Source organism: Erythrolamprus reginae, chromosome 2, assembly GCF_031021105.1.
Source record: "Erythrolamprus reginae isolate rEryReg1 chromosome 2, rEryReg1.hap1, whole genome shotgun sequence".
Classification (NCBI taxonomy): Eukaryota; Metazoa; Chordata; class Lepidosauria; order Squamata; family Dipsadidae; genus Erythrolamprus; species Erythrolamprus reginae.
The window spans coordinates 88393648-88410628 of NC_091951.1; the positions used below are offsets into that span (position 1 = coordinate 88393648).

Below are 16981 nucleotides of genomic sequence, written 5' to 3' on the forward strand. Positions count from 1 at the left end.
AATCCCAACAGTGATATTGCTTAAGTGACTAGTTAGTGGCAATTCCTAGTTGACCTTGGCCGATCCCTAAAAGCTGAGCAGGATCAGATGTAGTTAGTACTTGGAGGGTAACCACCATCTAATTCAAGGCTGTAGAAACTCAGAAACAATCCAAGGAGGCAGTGAGAAAATGTTTCATTAATGCTGCCAGAAAACAACTTGAAAACATTTTTATTTTTATTTAAGAAGTGTGTCTGGAAATATTTAAATAAATGAATTTTAAATGATTCACATGCAGTAGAAACAACAGGATAGAAAATTTTGTTTAGTAACAAAAATGACAATTTCAAACTAATGAGAAGAAACCTGAAGATCTAGTTCTTAGTCCTGCCTTCACCAATAGCACTATGTCAATTTGTCCTTGTACAAAAATACCAATAGATTTTGTAATCATAGTCAAGAGAATTTTTAGTATTTTTTCCTTTTCTTTAAACCCACAAATTATATTAACATTCCATTTATTAAAGCATGCTTCTGTGTAAATACTCTACAAAATATTTTTTCACTGTGACATAATATTTTACAATTTGCTTTGGCTTTAATTCAGTCTAGCTTCTTTCATTCAATAGGACATTGTTATGTTCTTCTTTCATTCAATAGGACATTGTTATGTTCTATGGTTATGGAGTATTATTTTCAGTTCTGTGTATCTTTCACTATTTGTAATGCATTTTGTAAATATACAGGTAGCTCTTGTTGCTCACAAGGGTTTAGTTCCAGGCTAACAACTGCAAACAAGTTTTCGGAGAGGGGCAGTGTAGAAATCCAATCAATCAATTAATCAATCAATCAATCAATCAATCAATCGTTTGCAAATAATGAGAGCTCGAAGTAATGTTCTTTACACATGTGCAAAAACTATGTCTCATTTTGTGCATGTGTAAAACGCAGAACACTCCGAAAATCCGCCAATGAAACTACACACACACACACACACACACAAATGAATTGAGGATATACAGAATCGTCTTTTCCATAAATAACAAGATCTGATCTATGTATGTCAATAGCAGATACAAAAAAATCATGGATAATGAAACTAGATCAGGATGGCACAGTGATCTTTGATAGATATACTGCCTCTTAATATAAGTTGGCAGATTTGAAGACTTTTCTGTGAATTAAACATTTTTTAAAAATCCAAATATCCACCTAATTCAGTATATAACTTCTGGCAGCACCAAGTCAGTTGCTTCCAAGAAGCCCACAATGTTTAATACTTCTAAAAGGCCATCAAAATTTCAACTGGATTTGTACAATAATGAAAACTATATAGCCCACATTGCTTGTGTAAGTGTACTACAGTTTTATGAAAATATACTGACTATATTTTGCAGATAAACGTATCCTTGGGAATATTCCCCATCCCTTCTCTGAACTATAATTTTTAGTTTTTTTAGCAAGTGTAGGGAAAATTTATGTAATTTCAGATGGAATGTTTTGACTATTATAAAATCTTGTTATGGCATACTTCTTTAATAAATAGTTGTTAGTGGTTTCTGGAAAAGTTGAAGCTTCCCATACAATGTCACTAGCATTGTTACCAGCTGTTTTAGAATATAAATCTTCTTTTAACTGTTGGAAAAAAATGTTATTCTTGTAAATATGGGAAGGAAAATAATTGAGTTGCATAGCTTCCTAATGAGACAACATTTCCTGTAATGCCACTTTCCCATAGTCTTAGGGAAGGTTGTCCAACATTGTTATCCAATATTTATTTATTTATTTATTACATTTGTATGCCGCCCCTCTCCGTAGACTCGGGGCGGCTCACAACACAATAAAAAAAGTTTATAACAAATCTAATAATTTACAATATAAAAGTATTTCAAAACCCCATTATTAAACAAACATACACACAAGCATACCATACATAAATTGTATAGGCCCGGGGGAAATATCTCAGTTCCCCCATGCCTGACGGCAAAGGTGGGTTTTAAGGAGTTTACGGAAGGCAGGGAGAGTAGGGGCAGTTCTAATCTCTGGGGGGAGTTGGTTCCAGAGAGTCGGGGCCGCCACAGAGAAGGCTCTTCCCCTGGGGCCCGCCAACCGACATTGTTTAGTTGACGGGACCCGGAGAAGGCCCACTCTGTGGGACCTAATCAGTCGCTGGGATTTGTGCGGCAGAAGGCGGTCTCGGAGATATTCTGGTCCAGTGCCATGAAGGGCTTTAAAGGTCATAACCAACACTTTGAATTGTGACCGTAAATTGATCGGCCGCCAATGCAGACTGCGGAGAGATGGCGAAACATGGGCATACCTAGGTAAGCCCATGACTGCTCTCGCAGCTGCATTCTGCACGATCTGAAGTTTCCGAACACTTTTCAAAGGTAGCCCCATGTAGAGAGCATTACAGTAGTCGAACCTCGAGGTGATGAGGGCATGAGTGACTGTGAGCAATGAGTCCTGGTCCAGATAGGGCCGCAACTGTTGCACCAGGCGAACCTGGGCAAACGCCCCCCTCGCCACAGCTGAAAGATGGTTCTCTAATGTAAGCTGTGGATCGAGGAGGACGCCCAAGTTGCGGACCCTCCCCGAGGGGGTCAATAATTCCCCCCCCAGGGTAATGAACGGACAGATGGGATTGTCCTTGGGAGGCAAAACCCACAGCTACTCCGTCTTATCCGGGTTGAGTTTGAGTCTGTTGATACCCATCCAGACCCCAACAGCCTCCAGACACCGGCACATCACTTCCACTGATTCGTTGACTGGACATGGGGTGGAGATGTAAAGCTGGGTATCATCAGCGTACTGATGATACCTCACCCCATGCCCTTGGATGATCTCACCCAGCGGTTTCATGTAGATATTAAATAGCAGGGGGGAGAGGACCGACCCCTGAGGCACCCCACAAGGGAGAGACCTCGGAGTCGATCTCTAACCCCCCACTAACACTGACTGCGACCAGTGCCTCCCACCTCCACCCCCTCTAGCCAGTGCTGAAGGATACCATGGTCGATGGTATCGAAAGCCGCTGAGAGGTCAAGGAGCACCAGGACAGAGGATAAACCCCTGTCCCGGGCCCGCCAGAGATCATCCATCAACGCGACCAAAGCAGTTTCCGTGCTGTAACTGGGCCTGAAACCCGACTGCTGGGGACCTAGATAATCGGCTTCTTCCAAGGACTGTTGGAGCTGGAGCGCCACCACCTTCTCAACAACCTTCCCCATAAAGGGAAGGTTGGAGACTGGACGATAGTTATTAAGTACGGCTGGGTCCGGGGAAGGCTTCTTGAGGAGGGGTCGCATGAGCGCCTCTTTATAGAGTGTTGGAAAAACTCCCCTCCCCAAGGAAGCGTTGGTAGTCTCCTGGACCCAGCTCCGTGTCACCTCCCTGCTGGCCGAGACCAACCAGGAGGGACACGGATCCAGTAAACAGGTGGTGGAACTCACAGCTCCAATGGCCTTGTCCACTTCATCAGGTGTCACCAGATCAAACTCTTCCCAGACAGGTGGACAAGTACGTGCCCCAGTCACCTCAACTGACTCGTTGTCAGTCAACTCTGTTTTCCAATTGGAGTCGAGGTCGGCCCGGATCTGAGCGATTTTATCAGCGAAAAACGTATTAAAATCCCCGGCACTGCTCTGCAAGGGCTCCCCAACTCCCCCCTGGTTAAGAAGGGAGCGGGTCACCCTAAACAGAGCGGCCGGGCGGGATTCCGCTGATGCAATCAAGGCGGCATGGTACGCGCATCTTGCCGCCTTGAGCGCCACTTTGTAAGTCTTAATAAAAGCTCTTACAAGTGTTCAATCAGATTCAGACCTACTCTTCCTCCATCGCTTCTCTAGACATCTCTTCTGGCGTTTCAACTCCCGGAGCTCCTCGTTGAACGATGGAGCTCTATGGGGTCTAGCGCTACGGAGAGGTCGCAAAGGCGCAATCTGGTCAAGAGCCTCCGCTGCAGCCTTGTTCCAGGCCTCCGCAAGAGACTCCGCCGAACTGTGGATGAGTGCCTCTGGAATAACCCCAAGCGCCGTCTGAAAGCCCTCTGGGTCCATCAGGCGTCTGGGGCGGAACATCTTAATTGGTTCCGCCTCCCTGCGGGGAAGGATTGGAGCCAGGAAGTCAAGCCATAGTAGAAAATGGTCTGACCATGACAAAGGCAATGCTTCTAAGCCCCTTAGTCTCAGACCATTACTCAATTGCTCGGAAAGGAATACCATGTCAGGTGCGTGCCCTCCCTCGTGAGTCGGACCCTGTACTACTTGAGTCATGGTGGCCATGAACTCCTATGCCAACCCAGAGGTTTCGCCGAGTGACGGCAGGTTGAAGTCCCCCAAGACAATAAGTCCAGGGAACTCCACCTCCAACCCGGCTACCTCCTCGAGTAGCACAGGCAGGGCTTTTGACACGCAGCTGGGAGGCAGGTACGTGAGAAATAAGCCCACCTGAACCCCTAAGTCCAACTTCATCAAGAGAGACTCGCAACCCGCAATTTCCGGAGCAATGAGTCTACGTAGGCAAAGGCTCTCCCTGGCTATAATAGCCACTTCTCCCCCCCTTCCCTGGGGTCGAGGTTGATGCCATATCTGAAACCCGGCTGGGCAAATTTCAGAGAGAGGAACACCTCCCTCTGGGCCAAGCCAGGTTTCAGTAATACATGCCAGGTCGGCCTCCTCATCCAGGATCAGATCCCGGATGAGGAGAGCTTTATTTACCACCGACCTGGCATTGAGCAGCAGCAACCTGAGCCCAGGGCCAGAGTTACACTCATCACCAGTACCCAAGATTGGGCTCACGGAGCCAGAACAAGGGATCGTTATTAAGCAATGATCCCTCGTTCCCCTGGAACGGCTAACTCCATGGCCCCCGCCATATCTGCCTCTCCCCAGCAACACTGGAATATTCCGACCCTCTGCCACCCCAGAGATCGGTGCCCCTTCCCCTCCCGCCTCTCGAGCGTCAGGTGGGCCAAATCTATCATTCATACTGTTACCATTCATCTCATCCATACCATAACCCCGCCCACCCCAGCCATCCCAATCATACCAGCCATTCAACTCATGCACACAGGTATATCTATCCCAATCATCCATTAATTTAAAAAACCCCAATAATATATGTTCCCAAACTCACCCCAATTATTCATTAATTAAACCCCCCCAAATAATTTAATTAAAATATAGATTGAATTGATTATTAAAACACAAAATAATAATAATAAAAATAAAAAGCATAAATAACTAAAACTATATAAAATCTTATTAATAATTAATATAAACATCAAATTAGCTTAAAACTAGAATACCAAATTACACTAAATTATTCTTAAGGTCTTAAAAGAATAACATTATCAAAAATTAATAAATTTATAAAGTGCAGGATTATAAAGTGCTGAAAATAGGCATTGGGGAACTGAGATACACTTTCCCCCTAGGCCTTTAAAATTTTATGCATGGCATGTCTATGTATGATTGGTTTTTATATAATGGGTTTTAACTGTTTTTAGTATTTGATTATACTGTTTTGTTACTGTTGTTAGCCGCCCCGAGTCTGTGGAGAGGGGCGGCATACAAATCCAATAAATAATAATAGTAATAATAATAATAATAATAATACAGTGAACCCTCGAGTTTCGCGTCCTCGAGCATCGCGAAAGGGCTATTTCGCGAGTTTTCAACCCGGAAGTAAACTCCACCATCTGCGCATGCGTGCCTTTTTTCTATGGCCAGGGATGCGTAGATGGTGGAGTTCCCCAGCTGGGAAGCTGGCCGGCTTCCCTGGGTCTTCCCCCTCTTGCCCCGGTAAGACCCCAGCGGCGGCGCAAGCAACGGCGTGGGCGGGCGGGCGGCACGCGCGGGGACACCCCAGCTCCGCTCCCCAGCTGGGGAGCGGAGCTGGGGTTTCCCCAAGCGCACGCGTGCGTTGCTGGGGCCGCTCCCCAGCTGGGGAGCGGAGCTGGGGTTTCCCCAAGCGCGCGCGCGTTGCTGGGGCCGCTCCCCAGCTGGGGAGCGGAGCTGGGGTTTCCCCAAGCGCGCGCGCATTGCTGGAAACCCCAGCTCCGCTCCCCAGCTGGGAAGCGGCCCCAGCAACGCGCGTGCGCTTGGGGAAACCCCAGCTCCACTCCCCAGCTGGGAAGCGGCCCCAGCAACGCGCGCGCGCTTGGGGAAACCCCAGCTCCGTTCCCCAGCTGGGAAGCGGCCCCAGCAACGTGCGCGCGCTTGGGGACACCCCAGCTCCGCTCCCCAGCTGGGAAGCGGCCCCAGCAACAGCGTGGGCGGGCGGGCGGCACGCGCGCGGGGAAACCCCAGGCGCGAGCAACGGGGTGGGCGGGCGAAGGGCGGGCTGCGGTGGAAGTAAAAACACCATCTGCGCATGCGCAGATGGTGTTTTTACTTCCGCACCGCTACTTCGCGAAAAATCGATCATCGCTTGGGGTCCTGGAACGGAACCCTCGCGATGATCGAGGGACCACTGTAATAATAATAATAATAATAATAATAATAATAATAATAATAATAATAATAATATAGTACCTTCTCATTATCATTAGCTTACTCTAAAGACTCCAAGTCTGTGTTTTTATCTCTATGTCCTTTTGCTCTACATTTTTATATAAAAAGTATTTCCTAATTCTTTGGGTAGGGAATCTTCATCTCTTGTAGCCAAACTCTAACCATCTACACTTGAAAATCCCTTTCATGCTTTTGCTGTTGTTTTGCATGCTGGGCTTTTCTCTCCTCTCCAGCACTTAGTATTTTCTCTTCTTGGAGCTTGGATTGCTGCACAGAATGGTTTTGCTTCAGTCATTTCTTTGCAGACGGTTAGTTGGGCTCTTTCCCCTGAACTTTTGGCTCTGTCTCTCAGTGGGTTTTAGAGCGCCAAGGCTTTTATCATTCTGGACTGCTGCTGAGTGACTTGCTTTTGAACTGAAAACTTTTCCCTGCCTCTCTGTAATCTTCCTGGTTAAAACTCCCCCTCTGATGTACCCACACATACACTGGATTTCTGGTCCATTTAAGAGGCCATATCTCTAATTAAGGAGAAAGTGGGGCTCTTTTATCCCCCTTTCCATTTCTGGCAGCATTGAATCTCTGGATTCCAGAAGGGAAGGAGAAATGCCTGCTCAATCTGGAAGGTTCCACATCCTTCCCTGCTTTTAAGAGATGGGATCCTTTCTTTAAATTCCTGTCAGACCATTCATTATACATTTCTGTATCTTAGCCCTGACAAGATAAAAAGTCTGAAAGAATTATTTACGTATATCCCTGCTCTCTGTTGTACGGTGAATATGTAGGTTTATAAAGACATATAATTGTCATTGAAGGATGGAAATTTTTTTTCATCCACTGTATCTAGGCAATGAGTTGGTCATCCATTATGAGTGTAAACTCTGTTTCATAATTACACTTTGAGCATATCCATGTCCCATTTCAGGGGCATCTTTTCAATGGGGCTGTAGTTAGCTTCTTCTAATAATAGTTTCTTGGCTAACTACAGTAGTCCCTCGCCTATCGCTGGTGTTACGTTCCAGACCTGGCCGCGATAGATGAAATCCGCGATGGGGAATTTATCGACTGATAGTACTTATTTAAGTATTTATATTGTAATTGTTTGGTAAGTTTTCATTGTTTTAAGTGTTTATAAACCCTTCCCACACAGTATTTATTTTAGATACAGTATTTAAATACAGTATTTACAATTTTAGATTTTTTAATTTTTTTTTGAAAAACCTGCCGATCGAGTTCGGCGGGCTGTTTAAATCTGCCGATCGGCTTTCTCAGAAACCCGCGATGAAGTGAAGCCGCAGTAGATGAAGCGCGGTATAGCGAGGGACTACTGTATACCACTGCATTATCTCCATCCCCATGAGTCTGTACCAAGTTCTATATCACAAGCATAATTGATGGAAATCTTTTTGTACTCCGGCCCTCTTAGGATGAGCCCTTGACACAAAGCTTCTGTGAGGTCTTGAAGGTTTAATGACATTTTGATGTCAACTTCACTATTTGTTTGTTTGTTTGTTTGTTTCATTTATTTATTTATTTTATTTATTTATTTATTTATTTAGCCACCCATTTCACATATGTGGCTCTGGGCAGCTTACAGTAAGACAGATAAAAATAAATGCAATATGTAATACAATATCCATAATATAACTAATAACTAATATTTGTTTTATCTTCTAATGAGAATTGTCAAACCAGAAAATCTAAATACATATGATTTCTTCATAGCCTGGTTTGTTGAATTTATCGCTAGGGAAGCTTCAGGAGACTTGTAATTTGATTTGATGTTATCTAAATAAGCCTCACATCACTTTACTCAAAAGATATTTGCAAGCTCACTTAAATGTAGAGTCACGAGAGAAAATAGCCTTTATTACATCCATCCAGCTCCGAGTCTACGGAGAGGGGCGGCATACAAATCTAATAAATAAAAATATTGCAAGTTGAGGGTGTATGTGGCTTTAGGATTCCAAATGGTGCTTAATAGTTTTCTCAAGTATCAGAGCATATTGCAACATCTGAAATACACTTTTCCCCCCTAAGAATTCTTGAATGATCTCTAGGATATTGCATAGCTAGGATAAATGCCGAATTAAGCCAGTATTTTTAAAATGTAGTTCTGATTAGCAGTCGTCATAATACAGAACCATGACATCTTCATTTTTTAATATTTTAATGATATTATTGCATATTTCAAAGGATGTGAAATATTATACTTCATTGTATTGAAAAATATATCTTGATTACACCAACTTTAAAAGGAATTGGAAATTCAATAAATTCCAGCTTTATTGTTCTTCCTTAAAACATTTATATTACATCTATATTAGAATATAGCATTTTATCTTTAGCATGTTACCACTTTCTTGGAGACATTCATACTACATACTTCCATACTTCATACCCATATTCCATACTTCACTGCCATTAATATCACTATTATTAAGCAACAGTAATATTCAAATGCTTTTATGACATATTAATTGCATGTCAAGAACAAATAGCGTAACTATTATTTACGTATAAAAATAGTTTTGTATTACAAAATACTTTATTTAATATTCTGAGGTTTCAGAATCACACTGGAATATGATCGTACACATGAAAAAGCATATGGTGAAAGATTCCTGGTATTAATAAAATTGTGTTCAAGATGAAGATGTTCCAACTGCGAATCTTCATAGTCTTCTTCCTCATCACTGTCATCATTTTCCTCGTTATTTAACCTGGATCTACAAATTCTCTCCGAAGGGACAGTTCTGTAAAACCATGCCAGGATTAGTGAAACAAGGATAATTGTTATATTTTGTTATTAGATCTCATCAGTTATCTTCCAGATAATTTTCAAGCTAGAAACCTGAAACTTAAAGCTAGCTGGAAAGTGTGCTTTACTCTGACATGTTCTTTACACAGCAATCCAAGAATGACAAATCAATCATACCTGGTCATCAAGGAAGTGCTTACCATATCAGGTAGCTCCCTAATCCTGATTGCAAAAGTACTTAATCTCATAGCCATACATTTTCACTGATTAAATGTATAAATAATTAAATGTTAGTTAAGGATTAGAAGGCTAAGAAAAAATTAGACTGAAGAATCTGTTACATAAATGTGTTGCTCATAACGAAATGCAAAGGTGAATCATTCTAGCCAGGCTAAAACAAGACCCATCTAGTTAAGCAACATGCTTGGAGGATACCAAAATACAGTATATTTGGGAACTTATTATATATTTTTGCTATTGCTATGATGCTCGTCAGCTGTAGTGAAATAAATTGATTGCTGTTACCTCTTCACTGGGTCGAGATTTAGGAAAATGCTCCTCCAAGCATATTCACCTCTTGCTTTTAATGTTTGCTTAAAGAAAGAAGCTAGAAGGCCAAACATACCAAAATCTGAATAAATATTGCAGGCTACAATCTTCTACTACATTAAAAAGCTAAAAATTACTTTGATTTGAACTTGATTGTATCCTGCAATGTTTGCCCTTCTAACTGCTTTCTTTTAAAGTAGTTTTGAGGTACTTTCAATGTATTTGGATACTTTAAATTGTTTTTACAAGTTCAAATGCTTAATCTTTTTTTGCTAGCAATCAAATTCCATCCCAGGAATTTGATTGCCAGCAAAAAAAATTCGTTGAAGAAGATAAATCAAGCACTTTTAAACAAATCTGGCATTGTTTTCTGGTTATTTTGGTAACAATATTTTCTCACTAAAATCATCAATACTTTGTAACTGGCCACTCAACTGTGGTCCTATTAAAAAGAACTTACTTGAGTGCCTACCGTATACTGTGTTTTTTGGAGTATAAGATGCACCTTCTCCCCCCACCCCCAAGAGGCTGAAAATTTGGGTGTGTCTTATACTCCAAATGTAACTTTTTCTAAGCTTTTTTTTTTATAGCCCTAACGAGGCATTAACAATCTTCCTGGCTCTTACCGGTTTGCAGGCTTTTTTCATTGCTACTCCCTTCAAAGAAGGTTTTTTCCAGCCCTAACCAGGGAATAAAATAATGTGCTAAAGCTGACCAGACTATGTACGCTAGCCGGATGAATACCTGGTAGGCAGATTTTTTCCCCCCTCTTTTCCTCCCAAAAAATTAAGATTATACTTCAGTATATCTTATATTCCGAAAAATATACTAGTTATCTTTCAACCGGGGGCTACTACCAGGCCACCGTCTTTTTAGAACTGGGCCATGCTAGTGGTGGGTGAGCGTGCACATACAGCTCTACTTGTGCAAGCACACGTTTGCAATGCTTCCACAAGTCTATCTGCATGCGCTGCTTTTGCGGAACCATCCCTTCTCCCCTTCAAGGCAGAAAATTTCAGGACCACTGATGTACAGCAACTCTTCTCCCAATCTCCCCCACACCATTATATTACCTGATTTTGTTGTTGTTGAGTCTTAGAAAATGTAGTGTTTTCAGTTCTGCTATTCCAAGTGGCACAGATTTCAACTGGTTATGATCTAGAAATATTTCTCTGAGAGAGTGGTATGCTCCATAGAATGACACAAGATCTATTCCATTATCATCAAGTTTGTTAAATGAAAGATAGAGATATTCCAGCCCTGGTTTCATATGTCCAAATACAAATCCTGGAATTCTGTCAATCTGGTTCCCTATAAGTACAAGATGTACCAATGACTTTGGCAGATAGGAGGGAACCTGGTACAGCTTATTGTAAGAAAGATCAATAGATTCCAAGTTCCTGCATAAAGACAAAAGTACACAAAAGTTAAAAAGAACAAGATAACAAACATTCTAAATCAAAAGGTAGGAATACTGAAGTGCTCAATCTCATCTATTCCAACTGTGTGGCTAACTTCTTGTTGCTCTAGGGCAGGGGTCCCCAAACTTTTTACACAGGGGACCAGTTCACTGTCCCTCAGACTGTTGGAGAGCTGGACTATTAAAAAAAATCCTGTGGTTTTCTTAAAGCCGCCCTGGGGGAGGAGGAGGAGGAGGAGAAGTGGAGCAAGTCCCCAACTCCTTTTCTCTCTTTCTCTCTCTTCCTTCCTCTCCTTTTCCCTCTCCCTCTCTCTCTCTCTTTCTCTCTCTCTCTCACTCTTTCTCTCTCTTGATTTCTTTCTCTTTCTCACTCACTCTCTTTCTATCTCTCCCTCTTCCTTTCTCTCTCTCCCTCTTTCTTTCTTTCTCTCTTTTCTTTATTTCTCTCTGTCCCTCTCTCTTTTTCTCTCTCTCTTGCTTTCTTTCTCTCACTCACTCTTTCTATCTCTCCCTCTTCCTTTATCTCTTCCTCTCTATATCTCTCTCTCTTTCTCTCTCTCTATTGCTTTCTTTCTCTCTGTCACTCTCTCTTATATCTAGGTGTAAAATTCTGTGCACTGCCGCAGGCCGGTAAATGGCCTCAGTGGGCGGCATGCGTCCCGCAGGCTGTAGTTTGGGGACCGCATTTCTAGGGTATAATTTGGTTGTTTATATTGGTTGCAGTAGGTTTTTCTAATTTATTGACTGTAACTATAGCTTAGTATGTTATCTAAATGAGAAGCTACAGTTTGATTTTTCTGTGATTTTTGTTTTGCCTTTATCCATGTCTCTAATAAATTCACATAAATTTAAGGAAAGTATAGGGGGTTTTTTTTAAAAAAAAGCAAACAAGCTATAATTATTCTACAGGATTAAGGTTTGGTTAATGTGTAATAGCAAATAGCAAACATAAATGTTTGTCTCCATATTTTGTTGCATAAGCCATTGTGGCCTCCGTCATACATGATAGTAAACCGAATGGGAGATTTCAATTTTATTAAGCAAAAAAAAGAGCAAAATGTACGATTCGTTGTCATTCGAGAACCAGGATTAAAATTTGTAAAATGTAAGTTTCAAGTTTATTGGATTTATATGCCGCCCCTCTCCGAAAACTCGGGGCGGCATATAAAATATGTGGCCTCAATAAATGCTCTTTGGTTGACACTGATGAATACTGCAGATGCTTACAGCACATGTTTGTGTACCACTCTCCCACCCAGCCTTATTGAAAGCTATTAGATAGATAGGAATGAAGTAATATGGAAAAATGAAGTCAGTTAGAACTTTAGGACAGCTATAGCCATCAAGGCAGTAGGTCTTGGATAAGGACCAATGAGCTTTCAAATTAAGATTTATGTATAAAGTGTGTTTGTCCCTTCTTCTGTCTTTTAGTTTAACGAAGGAAAGGATAATAGCTGATTACTAGGCAAAAAAATTTGCATCCTAATGAAAAACTGATACATACACTTCACAGACAAAGAGTTTAGTGACCCAAAGTGTTTCCTCAGCATATAAATTGATAGCACATTTAAGAGAGTTTAGTGTTAGAAATTATCCGCGACATATAGTCAAGAATGAAGTCTCAGGGGTTATTTGCATTTTGTTGCATTTTTCTCCATCCAGGAAAAAAAATCAGCATGCAGCTTTCTAACCTAAAAGGACTGCTTAAGTTGATGAAACTGTCTGGAACAACAGGGATTCTACCTCTCTTCTGCTAGGGCCGTGATGGCAAACTTATGGCACAGGTGCTAGAAATTGCATGCAAAGCCCTCTCTGCTGGCACACACACCATCACCCCAGGTCGGATCTTTGTGGTGTTTCTTTTGTGAGCTGTTTCTCTGGAAACGACAAAACAGAAGCTCACAAAAGAAAAAAGATCTTGCTGTGCTGCTGATTTTGGGATGCCCTGCCAGCCAACTGGTATTTGGGTCTGTGCTGAACATGCAAACATGTCAAAGCATGTATACATACACGCATTTGTGCATGCATGTGTTTGCTGGCATGCATGCACCTTTCAGTTTGGGTGTGCATGCAGTTTGGGCTCTCAGTGTCTAAAGGGTTCACCATCACAATGCTAACTAAGGTGCCTTAAAAATCTGGAAATTTGCAGTTCTCCAATGCACTTGCAAGGAGAGTCCAGGATGGGTTATTCTCAGCCTGATTGGCTGGGACTGAGTTTAATTTAAATATTTAAATATTAGTCAGGCACCGCCCCCCTTAGCCCTCCAGTCTAAAAAACTCAGTCGCAGTAATGGGACTTTGAGTTCTAGTTCTCCTATTAAACTGAATTTAATAGGGTTAATTTTATTGTTAAATTGTTAGTATTGTTTATAATAATGTTTTCTTGTGTTTTCTTTCTTTCAGGCACAGGGGGCGGCTTCAAGTTAGCAGCGGGGGTTAATACTCCCAGTGGGTTTAACCCCCCTATGCTGCAGCTCCTCTCAACAGGCAAAAGGGCCTGTTGACAGGTCCCAGAGGAGCGCCCGGGTCGCTTACCTCCGCGGTGGCACCCGGTGGGAAGGCGGTCGGCTGCCGTTGTGGGGGGCCTGCTCCCCATGGCGAATATGCCGCTTGAAGATCGGGATTCGAAGCCGGAAGAAGCCCCCAGAAGCCCCGACAGGAAACCCCCACCACCACCACTTGCCGCTCGCATCGAGCCCTGCCGAGGATTCCCTCACCTCAATAGGCAGGCACGGAGCGTCGCCATCTTGGGGGGGGCAGTATAAGGGCGGGAACGGAAGAGAAGAGTTCCCGCCCGATTCTGAAGCCTTATTACTTGTCAGAGGAGACCGCAGCGGCGGTCGTCACGGCAACGGAGGGCCAGCCCTCCGACAGCAAGTCAGGGCGGAGGAGGAGTCCCCGCCCGCCCCCTGCTGGTTTGTTAGCTCCCGCCCTGTTTTTTCGCTCGGAGCTGCAGCCCTGCTCAGGCCGACAAGCGGTTGCCATGGCAACGTCACAGACAGGGATTTTAGCCAATAGGAGCAAGGGCCGGGCTAGCCCTGTGGAGAGCTCTCCCTAGGGGTATTTTTCCTTCTGGCCTGATATCACGCATGCGCAGTGGAGTCTTAGCTCCGTTATTTCTGCATCGCCATTTCTGCAAGTAAAATAATAAGGCTTCTGGCTGGCTCGTGCTCTATTCTCTCTCCTGACCGTGAGTGTATAAAGGGAAGGTTATGGCAGAACAACCAGCCCAAACAGGGGAGGAGGCCATCACCATTACTAGGCCCAACACCCCTAAAGAAAAGGGCCAAAAGACAAAAGCCTCTCAGGGCTCTTCTCTCAAGGAAGCAGAGAAACGAATAAAAGCCCTGGAGAGGCAACTGGAGGCCTCACAAAAGCAAGCCTCAATATCTTCTAGAGCCTTTGGCCCCACGCCTCCGCCAGCCTCCCCCGTGATTCCAGCAGGGGTAGCAGGCTCGGCTTCTGAAAGGGACTGGTCTCCAGAAAGGCCTACACAACCAAACCCTTTGGAGGCACGCACCTGGGGAAGGCAAACTCCCATGTGGCCGGGCACCTTTCTACCTCAATCATGTGCCCCTTCTCACCATGTGTCAGCGCAGTCATCTACCTTCACCCCGACAGCAGCGGGTTTGCGCACCACTCAAGACACTTGGCAGAGCATGCCACAGGCCCTGCAAGATCTCATCGCCAATACTTTTTCCCAGGGAGTGGAGACAGGAGCATATCAAACACATGCTCTGGCGGGTCCTCCCCCATCGAGATCCAGGGATCCTTGGACTGCCCCGGCCTCTCACTCGATGACTGGGTCTATGGAGGAGGAGGATTCCATTCAAGGTGACTTTAGCGATCGAGAGGATGACCTGTCGGGGGATGAACACCCCCCGGAACAACCCGCCTTCGCAGGTCTTTTCAAGTCATCCCTGTTTAGGGTCCTCCTCAATAAGGCCAAGCTCACCATCGAACAGGCAGGGGAGGGCGGACAACCAGATGCCTCCGCTTCATCCCAACCTAAGGCTGGCCTTTTCGTTCTACCAAGCCAAGAGACAGTGGACATTCCTTCCTCGCATCTGTTCTTGGAAACGGTTCAGAGGCCTTGGGAGAACCCGGCAGCGGCACAGGGCCCGTCCAATCTCGACCGCAAACTGTACTCCTTTGACCAGCAAATGGAGGACTTGCTAACGTTCCCGGTGGTGGACAAGCCAGTCACCAGCTTAGTTTCCAATGCCCTGGTTCCCTCCGAGTCTCAGGAGGGTCTACGGGCTGAGGACAAGAGAGCCGAAAATCTTGTGCGCAAGACCCACCAGATGGCGGCCTGGGCCATTCGGGCCTCCTCTGCGGCCTCCTTTTTTAACCGGGCTACTCTCCTTTGGATTAAGGAGCTCCAGTCAAGGGTGGATCCTGAGGACGGGCGCCTTCGCCAGGATCTAAATAAAATCCTTGCGGCCACCGAATTCTCGGCAGATGCGACGGCTAATGCGGCCAAGTTCGCGGCCAGGGCCATGGCCTCGTCAGTGTCCTCCCGCCGGCTCATATGGCTACGCAGCTGGCAAGCGGACGTCAAGTCCAAATGGAGCTTGGCCTCAGCACCGTTTAAGGGTGGCAAGCTCTTTGGAGAGGTCCTTGACGACGTGTTGATCGAGGATAAGGACAAAAAGAAAGTCATGCCAAGGTCGAAGAAACCGGAGAGACGCTTCACTCCATATCAAAGGCGCCAGCCCTTTCGCTCGGAGCCCTCCTCGAGCACAGCCCAGTCATCGAGGCCTTACTTCCAGGGCTCCTTCAACCAAGGGTCTTATCGGTCAGACAGGTCTACTACTCAGGACCGCGGCAGGCCCTATCAGGGACGCAGACCCTTCAGAGGAGCTGGACGGGGCTTCAGGAAGAATAAATGACTCCCTCACCCCCTTCCCATTAGGGGGCAGGCTGGCTCACTTCGCGGAACCATGGGCCGGTTTGTCTTCGGACGCCTGGGCGGCGACCACTGTGGCCGAGGGTCTAAGGATCGAATTCCTTCACCTTCCCCCCCAACGTTTTGTCACCTGTCAGCTCCCCCGGGAAGCACAAAAGAGGAAGCTGCTTCAACAAGAGGTCTCTCATCTCCTGGAGATAGGAGCCATAGAAGAGGTTCCAACAGGCGAAAGAGGCACGGGGTTTTACTCTCCAGTTTTCCTCGTCCCCAAAACCTCTGGAGGGGTCAGACTGATTCTGAACCTGCGTCAACTGAACATCTACGTAAGGTACAGACGCTTCAAAATGCACTCGCTGAGAACCATCCTCGCGTCTATCCGTCACATGGACTTATTAACGTCAATAGACCTCAAAGAGGCTTACTTACACGTTCCAATCTTCCCTCCACACAGGAGGTTTCTCCGGTTCTGTCTGAGTGGAATCCACTTTCAATACAGATCAATGCCCTTTGGGCTTTCGTCCGCTCCCAGAACCTTTACAAAACTCTTGGACGTTCTCACTTCTTCCCTGCGACAGAAGTCGGTACGCCTCATGGCGTACCTAGACGACATTGTCATACTGGCAAAGACAAGAGACCAGGCCTTTCGGGATCTGCAATTAACCATCAGCACTCTCGAACGCCATGGCTTCACAGTAAATTGGGACAAGAGCCACTTGACGCCCACGAGGAGGCTAGCCCACCTGGGGACCATCATCGATACCACTCAGAGTATGGTCTCCCTCTCCCCGGAGCGGCGGTCCTCCATCAGGAGACTCTTGAGAGATCTGAAGGGTCAGAGGTTCCCAAGACTT

The 16981-nt window shown here is 44.9% G+C and overlaps 2 protein-coding genes across 3 annotated transcripts in view; one reads left to right on the forward strand and one right to left on the reverse strand.

Annotated features, from left to right (window-relative positions):
* Positions 1–16981, forward strand: part of CENPP (centromere protein P) — a 198280-nt gene that overhangs the window by 108224 nt on the left and 73075 nt on the right. The gene's annotated exons all lie outside the window — the stretch shown is intronic.
* Positions 8753–16981, reverse strand: part of ECM2 (extracellular matrix protein 2) — a 43164-nt gene continuing 34935 nt past the window's right edge. Inside the window, exons 9-10 of the mRNA XM_070735786.1 lie at positions 10875–11201; positions 8753–9247 (exon numbers count right to left, since the gene is read on the reverse strand). Coding sequence (XP_070591887.1) covers positions 9040–9247; positions 10875–11201 — 535 coding nt within the window. The 3' untranslated portion in view covers positions 8753–9039. The remainder of the gene's footprint in view (positions 9248–10874; positions 11202–16981) is intronic.